This window comes from Chiloscyllium plagiosum, unplaced genomic scaffold (genome assembly GCF_037043375.1).
Source record: "Chiloscyllium plagiosum isolate Xiang-an unplaced genomic scaffold, Cpla_swu_hap1 HiC_scaffold_29, whole genome shotgun sequence".
In the NCBI taxonomy this organism is placed as follows: domain Eukaryota; kingdom Metazoa; phylum Chordata; class Chondrichthyes; order Orectolobiformes; family Hemiscylliidae; genus Chiloscyllium; species Chiloscyllium plagiosum.
Genome location: NW_028270167.1, coordinates 6,291,587 through 6,314,821, shown reverse-complemented (window position 1 = coordinate 6,314,821; position 23,235 = coordinate 6,291,587). Strand labels below are relative to the sequence as shown.

Genomic DNA, 23,235 nt, shown 5'->3' with positions numbered 1-23,235 from the left:
CCAGTCTCTGGCAACTGTCTGTGTGGAGTTTGAACATTCTCCCCATGTCTGCTTTGGCTTCCTTCTACAATCCAAAGATGTGCAGTTAGGTGAATTGGCCATGCTAAATTCCCCATAGTATTTGAGATATGTAGGGTAGGTGCATTAGTGAGGAGTGAATACAGGATAATTGGTTGGGGCAATGGGTCTGGGTGGGTTACTGTTCGGAGGGTTGGTGTGGACTTGTTAGGCTGAAGGGCCTGTTCCATACTGTCGGGATTCCAGATTAGTCAGGGCTCAAATGTGACTCCCAACTGTCCACTGAAGTAGCCAGTAATGACAGGCCAGTTAATTTAACCTCAGAAATGTATTTGTTTTAATGTGAGGAGTATAACAGGTCAGGCAGATGAACATGGAGCTTGGATTAATACGAATAGCTATGATGTTGTAGCTATTACAGAACCTTGGTTGAGAGAGAGGCAAGACTGGCAGCTTGACGTTCCAGGATTTAGATGTTTCAGGTGAGATTGGGGCGGCATGGTGGCTCAGTGGTTAGCACTGCTGCCTCACAGCATCAAGGTCCCAGGTTCGATTCCAGCCTCGGGTGACTGTCTGTGTGGAGATTGCACGTTCTCCCCATGTCTGCGTGGGTTTCCTCTGGGTGCTCTGGTTTCCTCCCACAATCCAAAGATGTGCAGGTCAGGTGAATTGGCCGTGCTAAATTGCCCATAGTGTTAGGTGCATTAGTCAGAGGGAAATGGGTCTGGGTGGGTTACTCTTCAGAGGGTCGGTGTGGACTGGTTAGGCTGAAGGGCCTGTTTCCACACTGTAAGGAATCTAATCTAATACCCTCACTTAACTTCAGGTGACACGGTGGCTCAGTGGTTAGCACTGCTGCCTCACAGCACCAGGGTCCCAGGTACTGTACTGAGGGAGGTAACCTCTCAGGATAATTACTCAGGTCGAGTAACCTCTCAGGATAATTACTCAGGAAAGTAACCTCTCAGGATAATTACTCAGGTCGAGTAACCTCTCAGGATAATTACTCAGGAAAGTAACCTCTCAGGATAATTACTCAGGTCGAGTAACCTCTCAGGATAATTACTCAGGAAAGTAACCTCTCAGGATAATTACTCAGGTCGAGTAACCTCTCAGGATAATTACTCAGGGAGAGTAACCTCTCAGAATAATTACTCAGGTCGAGTAACCTCTCAGGATAATTACTCAGGAAAGTAACCTCTCAGGATAATTACTCAGGTCGAGTAACCTCTCAGGATAATTACTCAGGAAAGTAACCTCTCAGGATAATTACTCAGGTCGAGTAACCTCTCAGGATAATTACTCAGGGAGAGTAACCTCTCAGGATAATTACTCAGGGAGAGTAACCTCTCAGAATATTTACAGAAACAGAATCAGGCCATTTGGCCTTTTGGGTCTATGGTGTTAAAATCTCATGTGAACCTTCTTCCCCGCCCCGCCCCGCCCCCCTTGACTGATCCCATTAACATATCCTTCTGTTTTCTCCTCCATAACACACACATCCTGTTTCCTTATAAACATATTCAAAGTATTTGCCTCAAACACTCCAGATAGGATCAACATCTGCATCCTCATGCCTCTCTGGGTAAAGACATTTCTCCTGAATTCTCTGTTGGATTTATCAGTGGGCGGCTCATCTCTGTGGCCTCCAGGTTTGAGCACCCCCCTGCCCCACTCCCCTGTAAGTGGAAACATCGTCTCTTAAGTCAGTCCCACCAAACCTGTTCATTATTTTCGAGGCACCTATCAGATGCTGCCTCAGTTTTGGAAAAATAAACAGTGCCGAAAATCAGTCGTGAAATAGAAGAAGGAACGTAGATTCCAACCGATGAATTAACAATGATCCAGGGAGGTTCTTCCCCAGGCACAGAGAGAGAGTGATCAACATGTGGAATGGATTTATGGGGAGGTCAGGTGAAGTAACCAGCCTGAAATCATTTATAAATTCAAATAGAAATAAACAGGATGCTGAGAGTATGTTCCTGCTGCTTTATCCGAGGTGGGCATAGTTTAATATCACCCTCTTTATTATGGAGAATGAAAAGGAGGGTACGTCCATGGTGTTTCACAGCTGTTGTGTTTGTTGAAGGGTTGTCAAAACTTTAATGTAGGAAACTCAACAGCTATTACATGCATAGCAAGCTCCCACAGACAGCAATGACTGATATTTGATATGTAGCATCATGATTATGTTCTTGGACAAGTAACCCGGAGGCTTGAATTAAGCAACTCGGGATGGGAGCTCAAATCCGGCCGTGACATATTAGGAATTTCAATCCAGCTAATTAAATAAATCTGGAATTTTAAAAGCTCCTCTCATGGTGACTGTGAAATTACTGGATTGCTAAGCCCATTCATACCCTTCAAGGAAGGGGTATCTGCCAGCTTTACCCAGTCTGGCCTGTATGTGACTCCAGACCCACGGTGATGCGGTTGACTCTGAAAGGACTGCTGGTTCCTTGCCACCTTCTCAAGGGCAATAGGGGGCGCCGCAGCCAGCGATACCCAGGTCATGTCAATGCAGAGAAAGGGAAAATGGTTCCAATGAGTTTGTTGGAGAGGGGGTAATGTTGGCCAGGATACAGGGAACTCTCCTCTGCTCTTCCTCCAATAGCAGCTTTGGCTCCTATCACATCCATTTGAGGAGGCAGGTGGTTAAGAACAGCACCTCAGACAGAATGATGCTTCCTCAATGCTACTTTGGGAGTGTCAGCCTGGACTAAGCTCAAGAGTCTGCAGTGGGACTTAAGCTTTTGTTATCCTCCCTGGGACCTCATCCCTACCCCCACCCTCACCCCCACCCCCACACCAACCCTCACCATCACCCCCACTCCCACTCCCTCACTTCCTGGGCCCACACCTTCACCCCCACTCCCTCGGCACTCACTCGTACCCCCACTCCTTCACCCTCAGCGCCACTCCCTTGGCATTCACCCTCACTCCTCACTGCCTAAACTTCACCACACTCCCTTGGCTCTCACCCTTCACTCCTTGACCCTCACCCCCTACTCCCTCACCTTCACTCCCCACTCCCTCGGCCCTCTCTCCCCACCCCCTGACCCTCACCCTCAGTCCCACTCCCTCGGCACTCACTCTTACCCCCACTCCTTCACCCTCAGCCCCACTCCCTCAGCCCTCACCTTCACTCCCTCGGCCCTCGCTCTCACCCCCACTCCCTCGGCCCTCGCTCTCACCCCCACTCCCTCGGCCCTCGCTCTCACCCCCACTCCCTCGGCCCTCGCTCTCACCCCCACTCCCTTGCTGCGCCTCAATCCCGAAGGCCCTTTCGTTAATCTCCCAGTGAAACCCAAAGCTCTCGCTAATTCAGTGGTTTTTGTTTTGCTTGTGTCCTGCTGCTTTCGGAGGGTTTTGTATCCTCTGGAAATGGAGGCTATTGTACACTGAATGTCAACAGTCTGTGGGAAAGAATTTTAAATATTCAAATCGGATTATATGTTTAAAGTTAAACCCATTGGATTAATGAGAATTTTGGAAACTCTTCATATTTTGGATTAACAGAAACATCTCAGAAACAGGAAGAACCTGGGCTGGTAGATACAAGGAGGAGGCAGTAACTCATGCCCTGGACCCTATTCGATCATCCAGTTTATTGCTGACATTTTCTGCAATTTCATTTTTTAATTATTCACTCGTGGGATGAGGGAGTTATTGGCTGGGCCTGCATTTATTACCTGTCCCTAATTGACCAAAGGGCAGTTAAAAAACCACGGTGCCGTAGGTCTGGAGTCACGTGTAGGTCAGACCAGGTAAGGATGGCAACTTCCTTCCTGAAAGGAGACATGAATGAGGCCAATGGGTTTTTCCTTCAAATGACAACAGTTTCATTGTCATCATTAGACCCTTAATTTCAAGTTTTTATTGAATTCAAATTCCACCATCTGGCATAGCAGGATTCGAACCCAGTCCCAAGAACATTACCTGGGTCTCTGGGCTAATAGTCCAGCGACAAGACCATTAGGCCATTGCCTCCCCATTTTCTCATCTTTCCTCCAATCCTTTGATGTCCTTTCGTAGGAATTAATTGACTGACCACAGTCTTGAAACTTGAATGGGCCCTGGAGCTTAGGGAGAGAATCCCAGATCTCTAGCCTGTTCCCTGACATCACGATGGCACGGTGGCTCAGTGGTTAGATTCCAGCCTCGGGCGACTGTCCGTGTGGAGTTTGCACATTCTCCCCGTGTCTGTGTGGGTTTCCTCCCACAGTCACAAAGATATGCAGGCCAGGTGAATTGGCCGTGCTAAATTACCCACAGTGTTAGGTGCTTTAGTCAGAGGGAAATGGGTCTGGGTGGGTTACTCTTCAGAGGGCCTGTTTCCATGTTATAGGGAATCTAATCTAATCATTCCCACAATGGCCTGGCTCGGATTTGGGGGACCCTCCCTGACCCCATCTTGATTTGGATTCCCCCACACCATCCCATAACCAGGGGATACAGTTTCTCTCTGCCTATCCTTTTGGAATAATTTTTCATCTTGAAACATCTCTGTTACACCACCTATTAATCTTCCAAACGCACAGAATACAAACCAGGATTAGATCACTCGTGCTCGTAATTTACTTCTTTTATTCCTAGTATTTTCCTTTCGCAAAGTAAAGACTAACCTTGGGTTGGTTAACAAGAGGGTTGGTATTTCACAAAGGTGTAAAACAACATGCGAAATACAGAGAGACCCCCTCCAACCCCATCCTGATGGTTCCCCTTGTCCATTTGCAAGAGAGAGAGATCAAGCAAGTTTTATGACTGTGGAGTGCATCACAACTGAGCCTGATTCTTTCCCTACCTGGTTTTCCAGCAGGATTCGGGATCCTGGCTGACGTATATCCCACATCCAGGCTGCTTATGCCCGGCTGAAATGAGCAAACCCAACACTGAACAAGGATCCATCAACTGAAGTGTTCCGGCCACCCGGCCTGGACACATCTCTCAGTGCAAGAAGGAACAGAGAAAACACCCGCACACACGTTCCCTCCAGTGAACCGCTTTGAAGTTCATTTTGTTATTGGGGGGTCAGACACAGTGGCCATTTTAACACAGCAAGATCCCAGGCTGCATGGACATTCATAACCAGTCGGGTTGGGGTAAAGTGTGTTGCCGAGGACGCTGGGGAGACAACGTCTGACTCTTGAAAATCAATAATGTGCACCTAAGACATTGACCATGCAGAGAGGAGTCTTGATTAAAAACCTAGTGTGGGGAACTGTTTATCTTGTTCAGAACATCATCTTCCGTATACTCATCCCATGGGACTTGTCTCAAACATTCAAGCCTCAGGCGCAGAGGCGAGAGGTCTACCAACTGAGCCACATGATTATAGAGCAGGGATAAAACCACACTAAGATTTCTGCAAACCCCTTCATTATCCAAAGACAAGCTCCTCATTTAAATCTTTATTTTTAAAAAAAACTTTCTATTCTAGTACTTCCAGCCTTCGAGAGGTTAATGGCGCTGGAACTGGTGCCAGCGAGGGAGTGAGGAGCACTAACTCCAGGGCAAAGAAGCTCTCTCTGGTGGAGGGTTTAAAGTTCAAAAGCCAAGCGCCAGGATCTGAAACGACTCTGCTCCAGATCGAGAAGGAAATACAGACAAGATCCTGGCTGACCATGGGCCAGCAGCCAATCCCCAGAACCCGCAGCGTGCTCAATAAGCAAACAGAGCAACTCAATCCCTAAACCTCTGGCAGCTGGGAAAATATTTCTGAGTTGCAAAAACAAGACTTTTAGCGAAAATAAAAACAAGATCTGTTGGCTCTTGCCAAGCAGCCAGGTTACTGTATCCAAAGTCAGAAAAGAGAGAGAGAGAATATTTCTGTTGTATTGAACACACTCACCTGCCACTGTTCCTGCACCGACTAGAATCCATCAATCCAAACCTAGCTCTGTTTAGGCTTCCCAACACAAAAAAACTGGGAAAATCTTCTTGTTCATCATCACCTTCAGGTGAGTTTAGATATTCAAGTGAGTTGAGTAGAGGTTAAAAACTTTCCCTTAATAACGACTGAAACTGATTAACAGAAATATTCCCTTTCTCCTTCACTCTCTCTTTCGGAAACTCTTCACAATTGCAAACATGGAACAAGTGCACGGTGCGGAAGAAGTGAAATAAAGCTGACTGGAAATCCTGGAATGGAATCCTTATCCCTGTGACAGAATCCTAGGAATGACTGAGACACAATGGCACCAGAGGAGGCTGTTCGATCTATTGAGTCGACGGCAGCCCTCTGTAGGATAGGAGCATTGCCCCAGCTCTGTCCCTGGAACCCTTCACCGTGCCCCGGGGACCCACTGGCATCAGAGAGATTTGACGGCAGTGGACAGGATAGTGGTAAGTTTAGATATGAGCCCCAAAGGAAAGCCCATCGTACAAAGGGTCAGGGGATCCAAGTTCAAGATGAGAGATGCAAAGGAATTAAAGGAAGAATTTTGTGTTTTAAACAGTGACTTTCACAACAGCCAGGATTTCACTCAATGGCAGAGTGAACTGGATGGGCTTCAATCCCTCCCCCACCGGTGCACAGTAACAGCAATCTGTACTATCTACAAGATGTGCTGCAGAAATTCACCAAAGATCCTCAGACAGCATCATCCAAACCCATGACACTTCCATCTAGAACGACAAGGGCAGCAGGTACTTGGGAGCACCACCACCTGCAAGTTCCCCTCCAAGCCAGTCACCACCCTGACTTGGAAATATACCTCCATTCCTTCACAGTCATTGATCCAAAATCCTGGAATTACCTCCCTGAGGGCATTGTGGGTGAACCCACAGCAAGTGGACTGCAGTGATTCAAGAAGTCAGCTCACCCCCCACCTTCTCAAGGGGCAACTAGGGACGGGCAATAAATGCTGGCCAGCCAGTGACACACAAATCCCACAAATAAATAAAAAACTCTGTGGGCTGAATGGCCTACATCTGTTCCTATGATTTATGAAATAAAGGTTGCAATGTGCTGCCTACAAGGAGAATGGACAATGGGAGTACATTTCAGCACTTGAAGAGTCCATTTGGCCCTTTTAAGTCTCTGCTGGTCCTTTTCCACCAATCAGAAATATCTCCCACCCTCGCCTGTCTCCACTCTGTGAAGATTGTTATTGATTCCAAAGCACATAAGTAGCAGATATTTCAGTGCAATGATCTGGGGCGTGGGGAAATTCACCTCTAATCCACAACATCGCAGCTGGAGATAGATGCAGAAACAGATACTGTCAGCAACCACTCTGATAACAACATTCGTTCCAGAATGCCCCCACCGCCTCCTCCCCGGAATACGATCCCCATTCAAAGGGAGCTGTCAAACATGGCAGCACTTTCTACATTAACCATCAGAATTCTCAATTTTGCTTTGGCAGCAGAGATATGCACATCCTGATCATCAACAAAATAGGATCAATTCCAGAAAAAACTTGCACCCTTCGAAAATACGACCCCAGATACAGGAACAAGAGACGGCCATTCCAATCTCCTTCAGTCCAGTCCACTATTTAATTAGCTCAAGGCTAATCTCAATGGGCCGAAAGTCCTCCTTCCCTAAGACTCTATGATCTGTTCCTCAATATCACTGTCCCACTTTGACTTCATAGCCATTACAAATCAGATCTATCCATCTCAGCCTCAGGATCACCAGGCCCCACTATGTTTTAAGGGAGTGAGTTCCACATTCTCACCATCCTTTCTGTGAAAGAGTGTTCCCTGAGTTTATTCAGAGACTTACAGCATGGAAACAGACCCTTCGTACCAATCAGTCCATGTTGAACATAATCCCAAACTAAAGGTTAATTTGCCGAGCTGTTGGGTTACCATGCCGATGTTTTGTTACCAATAACCCAGCAGGTCAATGAGCTAACCAATGACCTCATCCACAACCCAAGCTACAAATCTATACCAAAGTAAACGGGTCCCACCTGCCTGAGCTTGGCTCATGTCCCTACAAACCTTTTCTAGTCATGTACTGATCGGAATGCTTTTTAAACATCGTAGCTGTACCACAGCATCCACCACTTTCTCTGAAGGTTTATTCCACACGCAAACCACTCTGTGGAAAAAACAGTGACCCTCATGTCTTTTTTAAATCTTTCTCCTCTCACCTTAAATGCATGCCCTCTAGTCTTGAAATTCCCCACTCGAGGGAAAAGACACCTGTGCTCACTTTGTCAATACCCCTCATGGTTTTAAAACCTTGTAAGGTCACTCCTCAACCTTCTTTTACGCTCCAGTGAAAAAAGTCGCACCCTACTCAATCTCTCCTTGTAATTCAAACTTTCCAATCCTGGCAACATCCTGGTAAATTCCTTCTGAACCCTCTCCTGCTTAATAATATCCTTCTGATAACGTGACGACCAGAACTGCACACGGTACTCCAGAACAGGCCTCACCAACATCCTGTACAACCTCAACATCTCACCCCAACTCCTGGACTCAAAGGTCTGAGCAATGAAGGCAAGCGTGCTGAAGATCTTTTTAACCACCCTGTCTATCCGTGACACAAAACTTAAAGAATTATGTACCTGAACCTTGAGGTTGATCCTGAACAGATGATTCTCACTGTAAGATTACCCCTGAATCCAGACTCTCAGAAAGGAGTTTCTCTCCTTTTCTCCAATCAACTGCTCAAATCATTTTAAAACATTCAGTCAGAAGCCCCTCAGTCTTCCAAAACTGAAAGAAATACAAACCCTGTTTATGCACTACCTGTATCAGTCACCTTTCCCACACTGTGCAAGGCTGTCTTTGTCAAATTCCTTTTCAGATTAACCCCAGAGATGTGCATGTTACTGGAAAGCCTGGCATTTATTTCTCATTCCCCTCCAACCCCGTTCCCCCTGGTTTGAGGCAGCTGATTGGTAATTACGCTCTGAAGTGACCAATCAACCGCGTTACATGACTCCCATCCGTCATCAATCACAGGACAGAAGACGACTACTTGGCCCATCACATCCATGCTGACCCCTACAAGAGTAATTTGCATGCTGCCACTCGCCCTGCAAATACTCTCCTCTTCTGACAATGGTCAAATTCCCTCTTCAAAGCTCAATTGACTTTAGCCTTGATCAAACACTGAGGGAGTGCATTCTCCACCCTCATAGAAATAAATTTTCCCTCGTGTTGCTGTTGCATCTTTTGCTCTTAAATCTGTGCTCTTTGGTTATGTCTCCATCCAGCAGTGGGAAAAACTTCTCCCTGTCTCCTCTGTTCAGATCCTGTTCAATCTCCTCTCAGTCTTCTCCAGGGTGAACAGGCCCAATCTTTCTAGTCTATCTACACAACTGAGCTCCCTCATCCGTGGAACCATTCTCCTGAAGAGACCAGACCTGACAAGGACAGCAGGTTTATTTAGTCCATGCCCGAATTACTGATTTGGGTTGTATGGTCACAACTGGACGGTTTTGCAATCACATTTACCATTACTGCTGCTGGTCGTTATCCAGAAACTGACCCCCCACGCCTTCCTGCAAAGCAGGTGTGCATCTGTTGATAGCAGCTGAGGTATGTTAAAATCACTGGTGTCTACGTAGTAAAATAGCTCAGCTGAATCTGCTAGCTGGACTCGTGAAGAATTAATACAGAAACGTGGAGGGAGGGGGTGAGAAACAGGGGACGTGATAATTAATCCCAGAAAAGCTTACTGTCCCAGAGGAAATGGGGGAAAACGGCAGAAGTTCCAGAGAATCAAACAGATAAGGAACTTTTTTCAATGCAACAGTGGATCTGTATCAACTGCAGACAATTCCCTCAACAGACTAAATCTCCATGAATTCCCACTGCAAAATCCCTCACATCGCCTTCCTGTTGTGTGTCAGGAAATAATTAACCTACTCTCGATGGGGGATGCATTCCGTGTCTCATTTAGGGAATGACTCAGTCCCTTGCTATCATCTCAATTGTTTGCCCCAAAGCACAAGTTCAGAATAGAGAGGAGGAAATGTGAAGTCCCATCTAGATAACAGCACAGCGTTTACCTTTTAAACTATGGAACACCAGTGTAATTCTCCAGGGCTGCAGCTGGCTTAATCTCAAACATCCATTACACCATTGTAGATGGAGCTTGGCTGATTGGGAGGAGGGGGTGGAGGGGTCAGGATTTACATGGGGACATGAAGAGGCCATTCAGCCTTGCAATTCAATGACATCATGCTTGGTCTGTACCATGACCGTGTTTAACCATTACAACAAAAGCTGCAGGTACTGGAATCAGAACCAAACATGCGAGAGAAATTCAGCAGGTCAGGCAGCATCTTGTACAGGTATATGGAATTAATATTTCCAGTCCTCGACCTTCCCTTAGCTCTTAGTCCCTTATATAACACTTGCCTGAATGATTACAACACGAACAACACAAATTTACAGAAAATAGGAACAGGCCATTCGGCCCTTCGAGCCTGCTCCACCATTCAATCGGGTCATGGCTGATCATCCTGCTTTCTCCCCCACACCTTTTGATCCATTTACCCTTGTCAAAACGTTGGTCCTTTTTCTAAAAGCTGTTCCTGTTCTCAAGGATACTGTGTCCTTGATGTTTTCAGAGGGGTCATAAAACAGTCCGGGCTCCAAAATGACTGGTTTGGTACCGAGATGAACAGAGTATTGGGAGGCCTTTTTGTTTCTACATAAACAGATGAGCCTTTAGGCCACAGCTTTCGTGTTTTAGAAGTAACCTGTTTAATGAAAGGGGCGTGGTCAGTCCTGGAAGCTGAAGTCTCGTTGTTAGTTCAGTTCAGCTGTGAGCTGTGTGGAAACAGGCTGCTAGATTCTCTCTCTCTCTCTCCTTCTGCCTTTTTAACTTCGACCTTTAAGCCTCTGTTTCATTTTTACTGTGTTTAAGGGGTTTGTTCATTGGGACTGTTGCACATATTTTTCAGAACAGCATAATTAAGTCTAGTTTGGACAGACAGAGTTCTTTATTCTGTTCTTTGTGTTTTATTCCGTAATTTTGTGAATAAATTTTTGTCTGTTATAAAACCTGGTAGTCAACCTCGCTAACTTACTCCAGGTAATTTTCACTGTACACTTACCGAAACAAAGTGAAAAGTTACGGTCTGGGCTGCCTGCTTCAAAGTGGTGTGGCCTAGTCCATAACACCCTCAAGAAGAAAATCTAACTCCTTCTTGAAAACACGTAATATTTTGACCTTAACCACGTTCTTTGGTAGCGAATCCCACAGGCTCACCACTCTCTGGGTGAAGACATTTCTCCAAATCTCAGTCCCAAACGGTTTACCCCTTACCCTTAAAATTGCAGGAGGTTGAGGCCATGAAAGGCTTTTGAAAATGAAGCTAAGAACTTTAAAATCGGGGCGTGGCACAATCAGCTGCCAGTGCTGGTCAATCAGGGACTGAGTGCCTCGGCGAGAGTTGAGATGCCGGTGGCAGGGATCTGGATGAGGTTGAAGCCACATTAAGTTGATCCACTACATTCACCTTCTTGGCCTCCCTTGCCCCTCATGATCTTCCCCATCATCAGTGGATGCGACATCAGTTGTTAGTTTTAAATCTGAGGTTGATACATTTGTGTTAAGTGAAGGTATTAAGGGAAATAGGCCAAAGGGAGGTTACTGGGTGAGGCGACAGATCAGTCATGATCTCACTCAATGTGTAACAGGCTGGAGGGTCCACATCCCGCACCTCCACCCTCAGACCCCACCCCTCCAACCGTAACAAGGACAGAACGCCCCTGGTGCTCACCTTCCACACTACCAACCTTCGCATAAACCAAATCATCCGCCGACATTTCCGCCACCTCCAAACAGACCCCACCACCAGGAATATATTTCCCTCCCCACCCCTTTCCGCCTTCCGCAAAGACCGTTCCCTCCGTGACTACCTGGTCAGGTCCACGCCCCCCCAACAACCCACCCTCCCATCCTGGCACCTTCCCCTGCCACCGCAGGAACTGCAAAACCTACGCCCACACCTCCTCCCTCACCTCCATCCAAGGCCCTAAAGGAGCCTTCCACATCCATCAAAGTTTTACCTGCACATCCACTAATATCATTTATTGTATCCGTTGCTCCCGATGCGGTCTCCTCTACATTGGGGAGACTGGGCGCCTCCTAGCAGAGCGCTTTAGGGAACATCTCCGGGACACCCGCACCAATCAACCACACCGCCCCGTAGCCCAACATTTCAACTCCCCCTCCCACTCTGCCAAGGACATGGAGGTCCTGGGCCTCCTTCACCGCCGCTCCCTCACCACCAGACGCCTGGAGGAAGAACGCACGGTGGCACAGTGGTTAGCACTGCTGCCTCACAGCGCCAGAGACCCGGGTTCAATTCCCACCTCAGGCGACCGACTGTGTGGAGTTTGCACATTCTCCCCGTGTCTGCGTGGGTTTCCTCCGGGTGCTCCGGTTTCCTCCCACACTCCAAAAATGTGCAGGTTAGGTGAATTGGCCACGCTAAATTGCCTGTAGTGTTAGGTGCAGGGGTAAATTAGGGGAATGAGTCTGGGTGGGTGCGCTTCGGCGGTGCGGTGTGGACCTGTTGGGCCGAAGGGCCTGTTTCCACACTGTAAGTAATCTAATCTAATCTAATCTAAAAAAAATCGAATCTAAAAAAAAACGCCTCATCTTCCGCCTCGGAACACTTCAACCCCAGGGCATCAATGTGGACTTCAACAGTTTCCTCATTTCCCCTTCCCCCACCTCACCCTAGTTCCAAACTTCCAGCTCAGCACTGTCCCCATGACTTGTCCTACCTGCCTATCTTCTTTTCCACCTATCCACTCCACCCTCCTCCCTGACCTATCACCTTCACCCCCTCCTCCACTCACCTATTGTACTCTATGCTACTTTCTCCCCACCCCCACCCTCCTCCAGCTTATCTCTCCACGCTTCAGGCTCACTGCCTTTATTCCTGATGAAAGGCTTTTGCCCGAAACGTCGATTTTACTGCTCGTCAGATGCTGCCTGAACAGCTGTGCTCTTCCAGCGCCACTAATCCAGGAGGGGCTGAATGGCCTACTCCTATACTGATTTCTGCCCTGTCACACTGCAGGTAGAGAGAGAAAGTAAGAACTGAGCTGTGTAGCACTAACATTCCACTTGAGCTGGTCTCATTGCTAGCTATTGGTCAGATAACATCAGAAACCTGTCATCTGAAAAGGTCACTTCACAGGCAGTGACTCACCAAGCTCTGTCCATACATCACCCATAACCAGCCAGCTCTCAAACTGCAAAACTGTTCACCCACCTCATGCAATGTCCCTAATAGGAGAAGGACTGACACTTACATAGCACATTTCCTGGCCTCGGGACATCCCCAGGTGTTTAATACACACTGAACCACTACCGTTTCTTCAACTGTCTTTCACAAATATTTGCTAAAGGGCTTTGGGACATGTAAGTATTAACTTCTTACTGTAATCACTGCTCCCGCAGCATTAAAATGTAGTGGAAAAACTGGCACATCATTTTTAAAAGAGACACACACCATGGCATTTATGTTATGTTGAGAAACTTTACATACTCCCTGTTCAAAACACCAAAGTGTCAACTGTGGTCACTGGGTCAGGATCTGGATCTCCCATGGACATCCAACAATAATGTGTATTTGTAATAGCACCTTCAATGCAATAACAACTTACATTTACAAAGGACCCTTCAATGCGATGAGCTGTCCCGAGGCATTTTACAGGAAGTTTATGAAAGAGGGAGTTTGACACTGAGCCCCATCTGGAGAGACCAGGACAGGTGACCAATAGCTTGATCAAAGAGTTAAACTTCCAGGAGTTTTCAGGGGTAGAGCTAGGGAGAAGAGAGAGATGTAAGGAGGAAATGGCAATGTGTGGAACCAGGGTGACTGAAAGGGTCAATGATGAAATGATTAAAGTCAGACTGCACAAAAACGTCAGAGTTGGATGGAGCAGAGATCTCAGTGAACTGGAGCAGAATACAAAAACAAGGAGATCGGAGAGTGGGGTTTTACCAAGGCTGTGCAGGGAGTTAAAAACAAGGTTGACCATTTTAAAATGGAGGCACTCAATGATTAGAGCCAATGTTAGTGAGCGAGCACAGGGGGTGATGGGAAACCAGCAGGACTTGGTGTGAACTAGGATGGGGGCAGCACGGTCAACATGACCCAGGGATGAAAGAGCTCTGGGTTAACGCACCAGGGATTGAGGGGTGTGTGCTTGCACGGGGAGGGGATGGGCAGTCTGCAAGTGTTCAGGTGTTTGTGGGTGTGGGTGTCTGAGAGTGTGGATGTGTCTGTGTGTCTGAGTGAGTGTGTACATATGCGAGTGAATGTGTCTGAAAGTCCCTGGTGTGTTCCCACAATGGTACATTCCCAATGAAATACTGTGGTTTTTACAGAAACAAGCTGTTGCTGCAGTCCCTCTGTGTTGTGTAGCTCGGAGCTACAACTGCCAGAGACTCAGGATATCAATGTGCTTTCGATCTGAAGCACACAACGCAGAGAGAAGAAAAGATATGGCCTCCAGCTCCACGCCTGATTTCCGCAGGGGAACGTGCAGCTCCACAGGGTGGGAGCTCCCAAACACAGATCCCGCTGGTGATACTGGCCTCTGTCAGCATTAGGATCATTAAGTGATGCCCTGCAGCTTGGCTTGTACGTCAAGGGCCTGTCCCAGGGCTGCAAGCACGGCCTCTGGAGGATTGTGCCAGGACACAGGTTCAGACAGGCCTGTCTTTGACGATGCATACTGCACACGAGATACTGTTCACTAATTGAGGTGTTTAAGGCATTAAGTGCATTCGATGGGCTAGATAGAGAGAAACCATTTCTCATTTCCCTTTAGGGAATAAGCTACGTGCAACTCCTCCTAACCAATAGTACAAGGAAGGACTGGGGCTGAATCTAATATCTCAACCTCTGGACAGAACAGACAGCAAGACATGAACTGAGACAGCAAGATCTAATGCACATGCTGCATATTGGCAGTGGTTTGGCTTTTGCAGCAAATTTGTATTTGTTTTCCCTTCATCTCCAGCTACTTTAAATGTTACATTTATGTTCAGCATGGACTGTTTGGACCGAAGGGTCTGTTTCTGTGCTGTATAACTCAACGTCACATTTGGATAACAAATTCCTATTGCCAAAGAATAACTTCCCAGGTGAGATTTGAACCTGTGTCCCCATTATGGTGATGAGTAATCCGGTGACATTACCGTCACCCCTCATTGGCCAGGCTGAGTTATAACAAGATTCCATTCTCAAAAGATCACTGGGAGATCAGGTGGATTTTTATAATGATTCAACAGCCTCATGGTCATTTTTACTGAGACCAACTTCTCAATTTCCAGATATTTCAAACTGAATTCAAAATCCCAAACAATCATGGCACAATCTGAATTCACTTGATTATTCGTGTTGGTTTCAGCATTGCTATTAATCAATGTGTGATTCTGTTGACTCCTGCTTGGTCTCCCACATTCTAACAAGTCCCATTTCCCTGTGCACTATGCACCGCACCATAATGCCCTTGAACAAGAAATATCTTGCCTTTAAAATTTGCACCTTTATCTACAAATCCCTCCATCATCTCATCTCACCTCCAGCCTCGGAGATTTCTGAGATCCTCTTGTGCATTCCTGAATCCCAGCGCTCCACCATTAGTGGCCATGCCTCCAGCTGCCTGCATCCCAAACACTGGAATTCCTTCCCTACACATCCTTGTTTCTCCATCTTGCTTTCCTCTTTTAAGATGCTCCTTAAAACCTTTGACAGTGGTTTCTGTCAATGCATGTGGCTTGGTAGCACGGTGTTTTGTAATGTTCCCGTGAAGCGCTCTGATACAATTTATTACGTCAAAGGTGCTATATAAATAGAAATTGTTGCTGCATTCAGTGGTACAATTGGAGAACACACACTGCCAGAAACACAGACTGTATGTAATCAGAGACTGAAACAAGCCTTCTTATAAAAGGGCTGGGCATATTGTGCACACACAGGAGCAAACACTGACACACAAGCAGGACAGTTGGAGTAGATCATTGGCTGATACTCAATGTGTACAATACAGAAGGTGGGATTGGTTAGCTCAGTGGGCTGGATGGCTGGATTGCGATGCAGAATGATACCAATGGTATGGGTTCCATTCACACACCAGCTGAGGTCACCATGATGCTCCCACCTTCTTGACCTAAGGTGTGGTGACCCTCAGGTTAAACTTACTACCACACAGCTCTCTAATGAGAGAGTGGGACAATGTCTCTTTATCTTTTCACTGTAGAGACACAGACATCATTCATTTGTTCCTATTTGATGTGTATGTAAATGTGAAGAGATGGACAGTAAGAGGCAGCATTGAGCTTTTGTGAAATACACACAATGTTAATAGAGACCCGTTGAGATTGATTTGCTTCCTGCTGCTGTACATACACAGAGGCTGACAGGGAAATGTGTGAGACTTGTGCAGAATTACACTGAAGTACAGACTCTGAATGGACAATTGACATTTCAATTAATCACCACATTCTGAGCGGCTGGTGTCTCAATTAGTAAAACTTTCAAGCAATTGCAGTGAGTCCGAAAGGTAACACTCATTGTTGTGTCACCTGTCCATTGAGTTAATCTACATTTACAGCCATAAAGCCACCACGAGAGAGAGCATTCATCATTCTGTCTAACATTTACAATCGAGAATCTAACAGCTCAGGGCCATAGTTCTAACAGCTGAACGCATCCCCTTTCAGAAACTGATCTCACAATGTTACAGAACTCAGGAAATATTGACAAGTTTACAGGGAAAGCATGGCCAACTGGGAGAGACCACCTCTTTCTGAGAGCTGGACGAGGCTCCATGAGGCAAATTGCCTTCCACCAATGACTCAAGACTGGCCACTTCCATCCCCGAGCCACATCCCTCTCTCACTAGTATCCTTACATACGGATGAGGAAGGGGATTGGAACAACACATCCATCCTAGGACAAGCCAAACAAAGACACGCAGGAGAATTCCTAGGAGCATGGCATTCCAACCGGAACTCTATCAACAAACACATCAAGTTCGACCCCATCTACCACCCCCTGAGAAAAAGAACAGGAAGTGACTTCACCACAGGAAATAAAATCATCACAGGAAATGACATCACCGACCCAATGAAACCCAAATATATAAATAGAAAGCAGGAATTTTCAGCATTGCTTTGCCTGAGGCCCACTGATGATGCTACCTAGTAGGGTGATGAAACGTCTGGAAATGAACCTTCCAAACCTACATCCTAAACCTCAACCTGAGCTACAAATCTCCTCAAAACTCGCTAGCTCCTTTATTGGTGGAAATGATCCCCCCACTGCCGTTCTCTAAAAGCAGAGGCTGCATTGAGCATACTGAGTGAATACCACAAGAAGTGTCACGTGAGATTTACATCATGAGATGGAGAAAGAAAGACTTCTCAAAGCCTGTCCACAAGGCACAAGTCAGGGGTGTGCTGGAATACACCACACTTGTCTGGATGGCAACAGTCAAATAGCTCAATGTCAACCTGGACATGTGATTATTGCCACCTTAGGCAATCACTCCTTCTACCACTAGTTGCAGCAGGGCCACCTATAAGATGCTCTGCAGACATTCCCACATGCTCCTTAGTCAGCACCTTCCAAAGCCACAGAAAGGACAAGGGCAGCAGATACATGGGAACACCACCACCTTCAAGTTCCCTTCTGAGGCACTCGCCATCCTTCTCTATTGCTAGGTCAAAATCCTGGAATTGTGGGTCTACCGATAATACATGGACAACAACGGTTCAGGAAGGTAGCTCACCACCAACTTCTCAAGAGCAGCTAGGGTTAGACAATAAATGCTGACCTAGACAATGACACCCACATCCCTAGAAAGGAGAAAGGGAGCCTCTGGACTGAGGTTTAAAGCCCAGAACCTTGCAGCTTTCAGGGAGAGTACAGGCCTGAGGCAGTCATTGGTTTGTGGGAGGGCAGGTGAATGTGGGAATGGAAGATTCAACCCTAACCAGTCGGCTCTGGACCAATGATAGAGGCAACCTTTGACTTGCCTTTACCACCAGCAAGATTGAGGAATCGCTACAATTAAAGAGAAAAGTATTGAGCTTCAGCCTTCCTGAGGGCAGGCAGTTCCAGATACTCCCTAACCTTTGTGTGAAATGCTGCTTCCTGATTGGACGAGAACCCTGATCTATACCCTGTCTCCAAATTAAATGGTTTCTTCTTGCCCATGGCCCAAGAAGGCAGCTCACCTTCTCTAGGGGCAGTTAGGGACGGGCAATAACGCTGGCCTAGCCAGCAATGCCCACATCCCATGAATTAATGTTTTTGAAAGATCTATCCCATTGATTTGACTAATACTATACACAATGGAGAAGCAGCCCCTCTTACCTGGACATGTTGTCAGGTGAACAGGCCGAGTTGCCCGTGGAAACACTGGTCTCCAAGCTGTCAGAACTTTCTAGACTGAGCGTGTCAAAGGCATGCTCCAAATCAATGCCATGTTGAGTGGAGAGAGGCTGTGGATGGTGGTGGAGGATGCTGTGGTGGATGAGGTGAGACTGCGGCTGTCCACTCATGGAGTAGGATTGGCCAAACATTGGCGACTGTTGACCGTGCAAGGCTTCCCACTGTGATTGGGCCTCAACTGCAGCCTTCTGCTTCAGCTCAGCCAATCGCCGCCTTTGTTCTTCAATCACCTGGTGACCTTGGAAAAACAATGAGAGAGGTATACATTGAGACGGTAGAAGCAGAGAGGGGAGGAGGAGTTAAATTATAATATCTAATACAATGGCAGAACATGCTTGAGGGGCTGAATGGCCTCCTCCTGTTCCTCAGTTAGTAAGCCGCTTCGTTATCACAACAAATTAAAATTGCATTTATATAGCACCTAAACATAATAAAACATCCCAAGGCACTTCAAAGCAGAGATTAGCAAAGGCAGTTTGACAGTGAGCCACATAAAGAGGTATTAGAACTCCAAAACTGAGTCAAAGAGTTACGTTTTCAGGAGCATCTTAAGCAGGAGGGAGAGGTGGAGAGGGAATTCCGGAGGTTAGGACCTAAGTGCATGACAGTACGGTGATAAGAGATGGAGCAATTAGGATCAGGAGAAGGAAGAGGCCAGAACTGGAGGGACTCAGACACCATGGTAGGGTTACAGGACTGGAGGAGATTAGAGAGATAGGAAGCGGGGCTGCAGGGTTGGGGGCAGGGTGGGTTGGGAGGAGTGAGTCCGTGAAGGCTGTGGGTGAGAATGTTCACACTGACTCAATGCTTCTGGCAAGAAAAGCTTTCATGTAAGACCAAAGCTCGGTCTCTTCGGTCTCAATGTTAGCAAGAGTCTAACATTACAGAACGGTGCCTGAAATCCCAGTAAACGCACACACTCGCCTCAAATGTACAACACCACAGCTCCTCCTCCCAACTCCAAGCAGAATTCCTACCTCTCCTGTGGTCTGCTTTGGATATCCCTATTGATTCTGCACAGCGTCAGCAAGAAGGAGAGAATGTAAAAGGTCGAGTCAGAAGAAAGGAGTGACGTGCCATTCAAAAAGGAAAGATACGGCAAGGAAGAAAGGGAAAAAAAACAGAAAGAAATTCAGTGAGTGTTTCTTTAATCAGATTTAAAAATCACACAGCACCAGGTTATAGTCCAACAGGTTTAATTGGAAGCACTAGCTTTCGGAGCACTGCTCCTTCATCAGGTGATCCTTCATCAGCCACAGCTACCTGATGAAGGAGCAGCGCTCCAAAAGCTAGTGCTTCCGATTAAACCTGTTGGACTATAACCTGGTACTGTGTGATTTTTAACTTTGTACACCCCAGTCCAACACCAGCTCCTCCACATCATCTTTAAATCAAAGATACGGGACAAAATTGTGTTCAAATCTTTTGGGGAGCTATTCTGTAGCATTGATGGGGGAAAGCCCCTGATTATCAATATATTTGCTCCCCAAAGTGTGGTCAAAATGCCAGTCATAGACCTTTCTGGTGCCAGTGTAACGCCTGTGCCAGGAGCCATTCCAGGCCAGGATTCCGATTGATTATAGTTGCGATGGGTTCGGGTTTATTTACATACGTGCCGTGAGCAGCCCCAAACAAACCCAACCAGACAGGACTCCTGTGCAACTGTACAGATCTCATCATTGGGTACACACTCTGGGTGAGGGCCCTATACCTCAGCGATTGTCAGGAGGCTGGCTACATTCAGCTCACTCATTATCAAAGACTCATACAGCATAGAAGAGGCTCTTCGGCCCATCAGTCTGCCCCAGGATGTTGCGAGGCTTGGAGGATTTGAGCTACAGGGAGAGGCTGAATAGGCTGGGGCTGTTTTCCATGAAGTGTCGGAGGCTGAGGGGGTGACCTTATAGAGGTTTATAAAATCATGAGGGGCATGGATAGGGTAAATAGACAAGGTTCTTTCCCTGGGGTGGGGGAGTCTGGAACTAGAGGGCATAGGTTTAGGGTGAGGATGGAAAGATTTAAATAGGACCTAAGGGGCAGCTTTTTCATACAAGGGTGGTGCGTGTATGGAATGAGCTGCCAGAGGAAGTGGTGGAGGCTGGTACAATTACAGCATTTAAAAGGCATCTGGATGGGTATATGAATAGGAAGGGTTTAGAGGGATATGGGCCAAGTGCTGGCAAATGGGACTAGATTAGGTTAGGATATCTGGTCGGCATGGATGAGTTGGACCAAAGAGTCTGTTCCTGTGCTGCACATCTCTATGACTCTGCTGCTCCTCCCCTTCATGGGCATGAACCTCCTGGTTCTGAGATGAGAGTGTTTCCCAGTCAGCCACAGTTCCAGCTTCACACCAGGAGAAAGTGTTCCCACCGGCAGCACTGTCACTAACCAGCAGGGCGCAGAGTGAAGAGAGCTGTCCCAAGAGCCAGCGGGGGGAGAGGAGCAGAAATTATTTACGCAGGGAGAAGCTGTGATCTGGATTACACTGGCTGAGAAGGTGATTACATGGATTCAAAACTTCCAGTTGGAAATGTAGTCGGAAATGAAGATTTGCAACGCTGTGGGGTACAGAACAGGGCAGCAACACTAACCAGGCAGCTCGAAAAACCGAAAGAGCTGTGGATGCTGTAAAACAGGTACAAATGCAGAAGTCGCTGGAAAAGCTCACCAGGTCTGGCAGCATCTGTGAAGAGAAATCAGGATGTGGGGGTGCCAGTGTTGGACTGGGGTTGGACAAGGTCCAAAATCACACCACACCAGGCCATACTCCAAGGGGTTTATTTGAAAACACTAGATTTTGGAGCACTGCTCCGTCATCAGGTACTAGCTAGTGTTTTCAAATAAACCCATTGGACTATAACCTGGTGACGTGCGATTTTTGACCAAGAAAAGTCAGAACTAACCCTTCAGGTCCGGTAACCCTTCCTCCAAAACATTAACACAAATTCTTTCTTCACAGATGCTGCCAGGCCTGCTGAGATTTTCCAGCAACTTCTGTTTTAGCTCCTTCACCAATGACGGGCTGAATGGCCTTCTCCTGTTCTATAGGATTCTGGGATGTAACCCCCTGTTTCTTCCTCCTGGTGAGCTCCCGGCCAACACTCACCTTTCTGCTGCAGTGCCAACTGTCTCTTCACTTCGATGTCTTGCAGAGTAGCAGCAAGATTCCGTGGTAAACTGCCGGTGCCATTCTGTGCCACCACAGGGGTCTGCAAAACAAGCAGAATGTGGAGAAACAGGGTTGAGAACACAGCTTGCTGCATCAAACACTGTTGAACACTGACTGTCAAACAGTCTGCGTTTGACCTCCACGATGTCTCCGTGCCGTTACCGGCACTACCATTGAATCCCTACAGTGTGGAAAAAGGCCCTTTGGCCCAACAAGTCCACACCGACCCTCCCAAGAGTATCCCACCCAAACTCACTCCCCTACATTTAACCCCTAACTAATGCATCCAACCTACACATCCCTAAACGCCATGTGTTTCCCATGGCCAATCCACCCCTAACCTGCACATCCTCGGACTGTGGGAGGAAACCGGAGCACCCGGAGGAAACCCACGCAGACACGGGGAGAATGTGCAAACTCTACACAGACATTCACCCGAGACTAGAATTAAACCCGGGTCCCTGGCACTGTGAGGCAGCAGTGCTGACCACTGAGCCACCGCACTACCATTCCCAGGTGCACTTGGAATATTGTCTTCTTTTATGACATTTTAAAAATTTCCATTAGAGTCATGGAGTCATACAGCATGGAAACAGACCCTTCGGTCCAACCAGTCTATGCAAACCATAATCCCAAACGAAAGTAGTCCCACCTGCTGGTGCTTGGCCCACATCCCTCCAAACGTTTCTTTTTCATGTACTTATCCAAATGTCTTTTTAAATGTTGTCACTGTACATGTATCACTGTACCTGTTCCTGCATCCACCACTTCCTCTGGAAGTTCATACCATGGACAAACCATTCTTTGTGTAAAAATGTTGCCCCTCATTGTCATTTTCAAATCTTTCCCCTCTCACCTTAAAAATATGCCCCCTACTCTTGAAATCCCCAACCCCATGGAAAAGACACCTGCCATTCACCTCAACTACGCCCCCCCCCCCATGATTTTATAAACCTTTGTAAGGCAGTAGTTGTCGGTGTGATATCTCAGTCATAGAAATGTACAGCACAGAAATACACCTTTGGTACAACTCGTCCATGCTGACCAGATATCCCAACCCATCTAGTCCCATTTGCCAGCATTTGTCAAACATGTCAGCTCTACCCACCTGTCTCCATGGCAATGCACCATCACGGTGTCTCCAAATGCAAACAATTCAAAGTGGGGTGCAACGCTTCAATGGGTAGAATTCCCAACCGGAGGCTCCTGGATTCCAGTCCCACTGCAGAGACCTGAACTGAAGATCCAGCCTGATCAAAGGATTATGACAGAACAGAGGAGGCCATTCAGCCCATTGCGCCTCCATCTATTAGTCAAGGTTCGAGTGGTGCTGGAAAAGCACAACAGGTCAGGCAGCATCTGAGGAGCAGGAAAATCAACGTTTCGTGCAAAAGCCCTTCATCAGGAATGAGCCTCTCAGGATGCTGCCTGACATGTTGTGCTTTTCCAGCACCACTGTAACCTTGACTCTAATCTCCAGTATCTGCAGTACCCACTTCTGCCCCTGTCGATGAGCTGCTTCTATTAGTCTAACAGTTACATTAGCCAGGGCCAATCGCCTGTCTTTTCCCAATATCCCTTTGAACCAAATGACCATCCAGGGCCCTTCGAATGCTTTAACTGAGCCTGTCTCCATCAGAT

The 23,235-nt window shown here is 47.1% G+C and overlaps 1 protein-coding gene across 24 annotated transcripts in view; it reads right to left on the bottom strand.

Annotated features, from left to right (window-relative positions):
* The window catches only part of LOC122540584 (pleckstrin homology-like domain family B member 1), a 413,532-nt gene that overhangs the window by 19,904 nt on the left and 370,393 nt on the right, over nt 1-23,235 (bottom strand). For 17 of the 24 annotated variants that reach the window (XM_043676461.2, XM_043676462.2, XM_043676471.2 and 14 more), the window contains 3 exons: nt 21,532-21,634; nt 19,400-19,435; nt 18,345-18,660 (listed from right to left, as the gene is read on the bottom strand). In XM_043676461.2, the coding sequence (XP_043532396.2) occupies nt 18,345-18,660; nt 19,400-19,435; nt 21,532-21,634 (455 nt within the window). The remainder of the gene's footprint in view (nt 1-18,344; nt 18,661-19,399; nt 19,436-21,531; nt 21,635-23,235) is intronic. The other 7 variants (XM_043676465.2, XM_087976332.1, XM_043676467.2 and 4 more) reach the window with 1 other exon arrangement.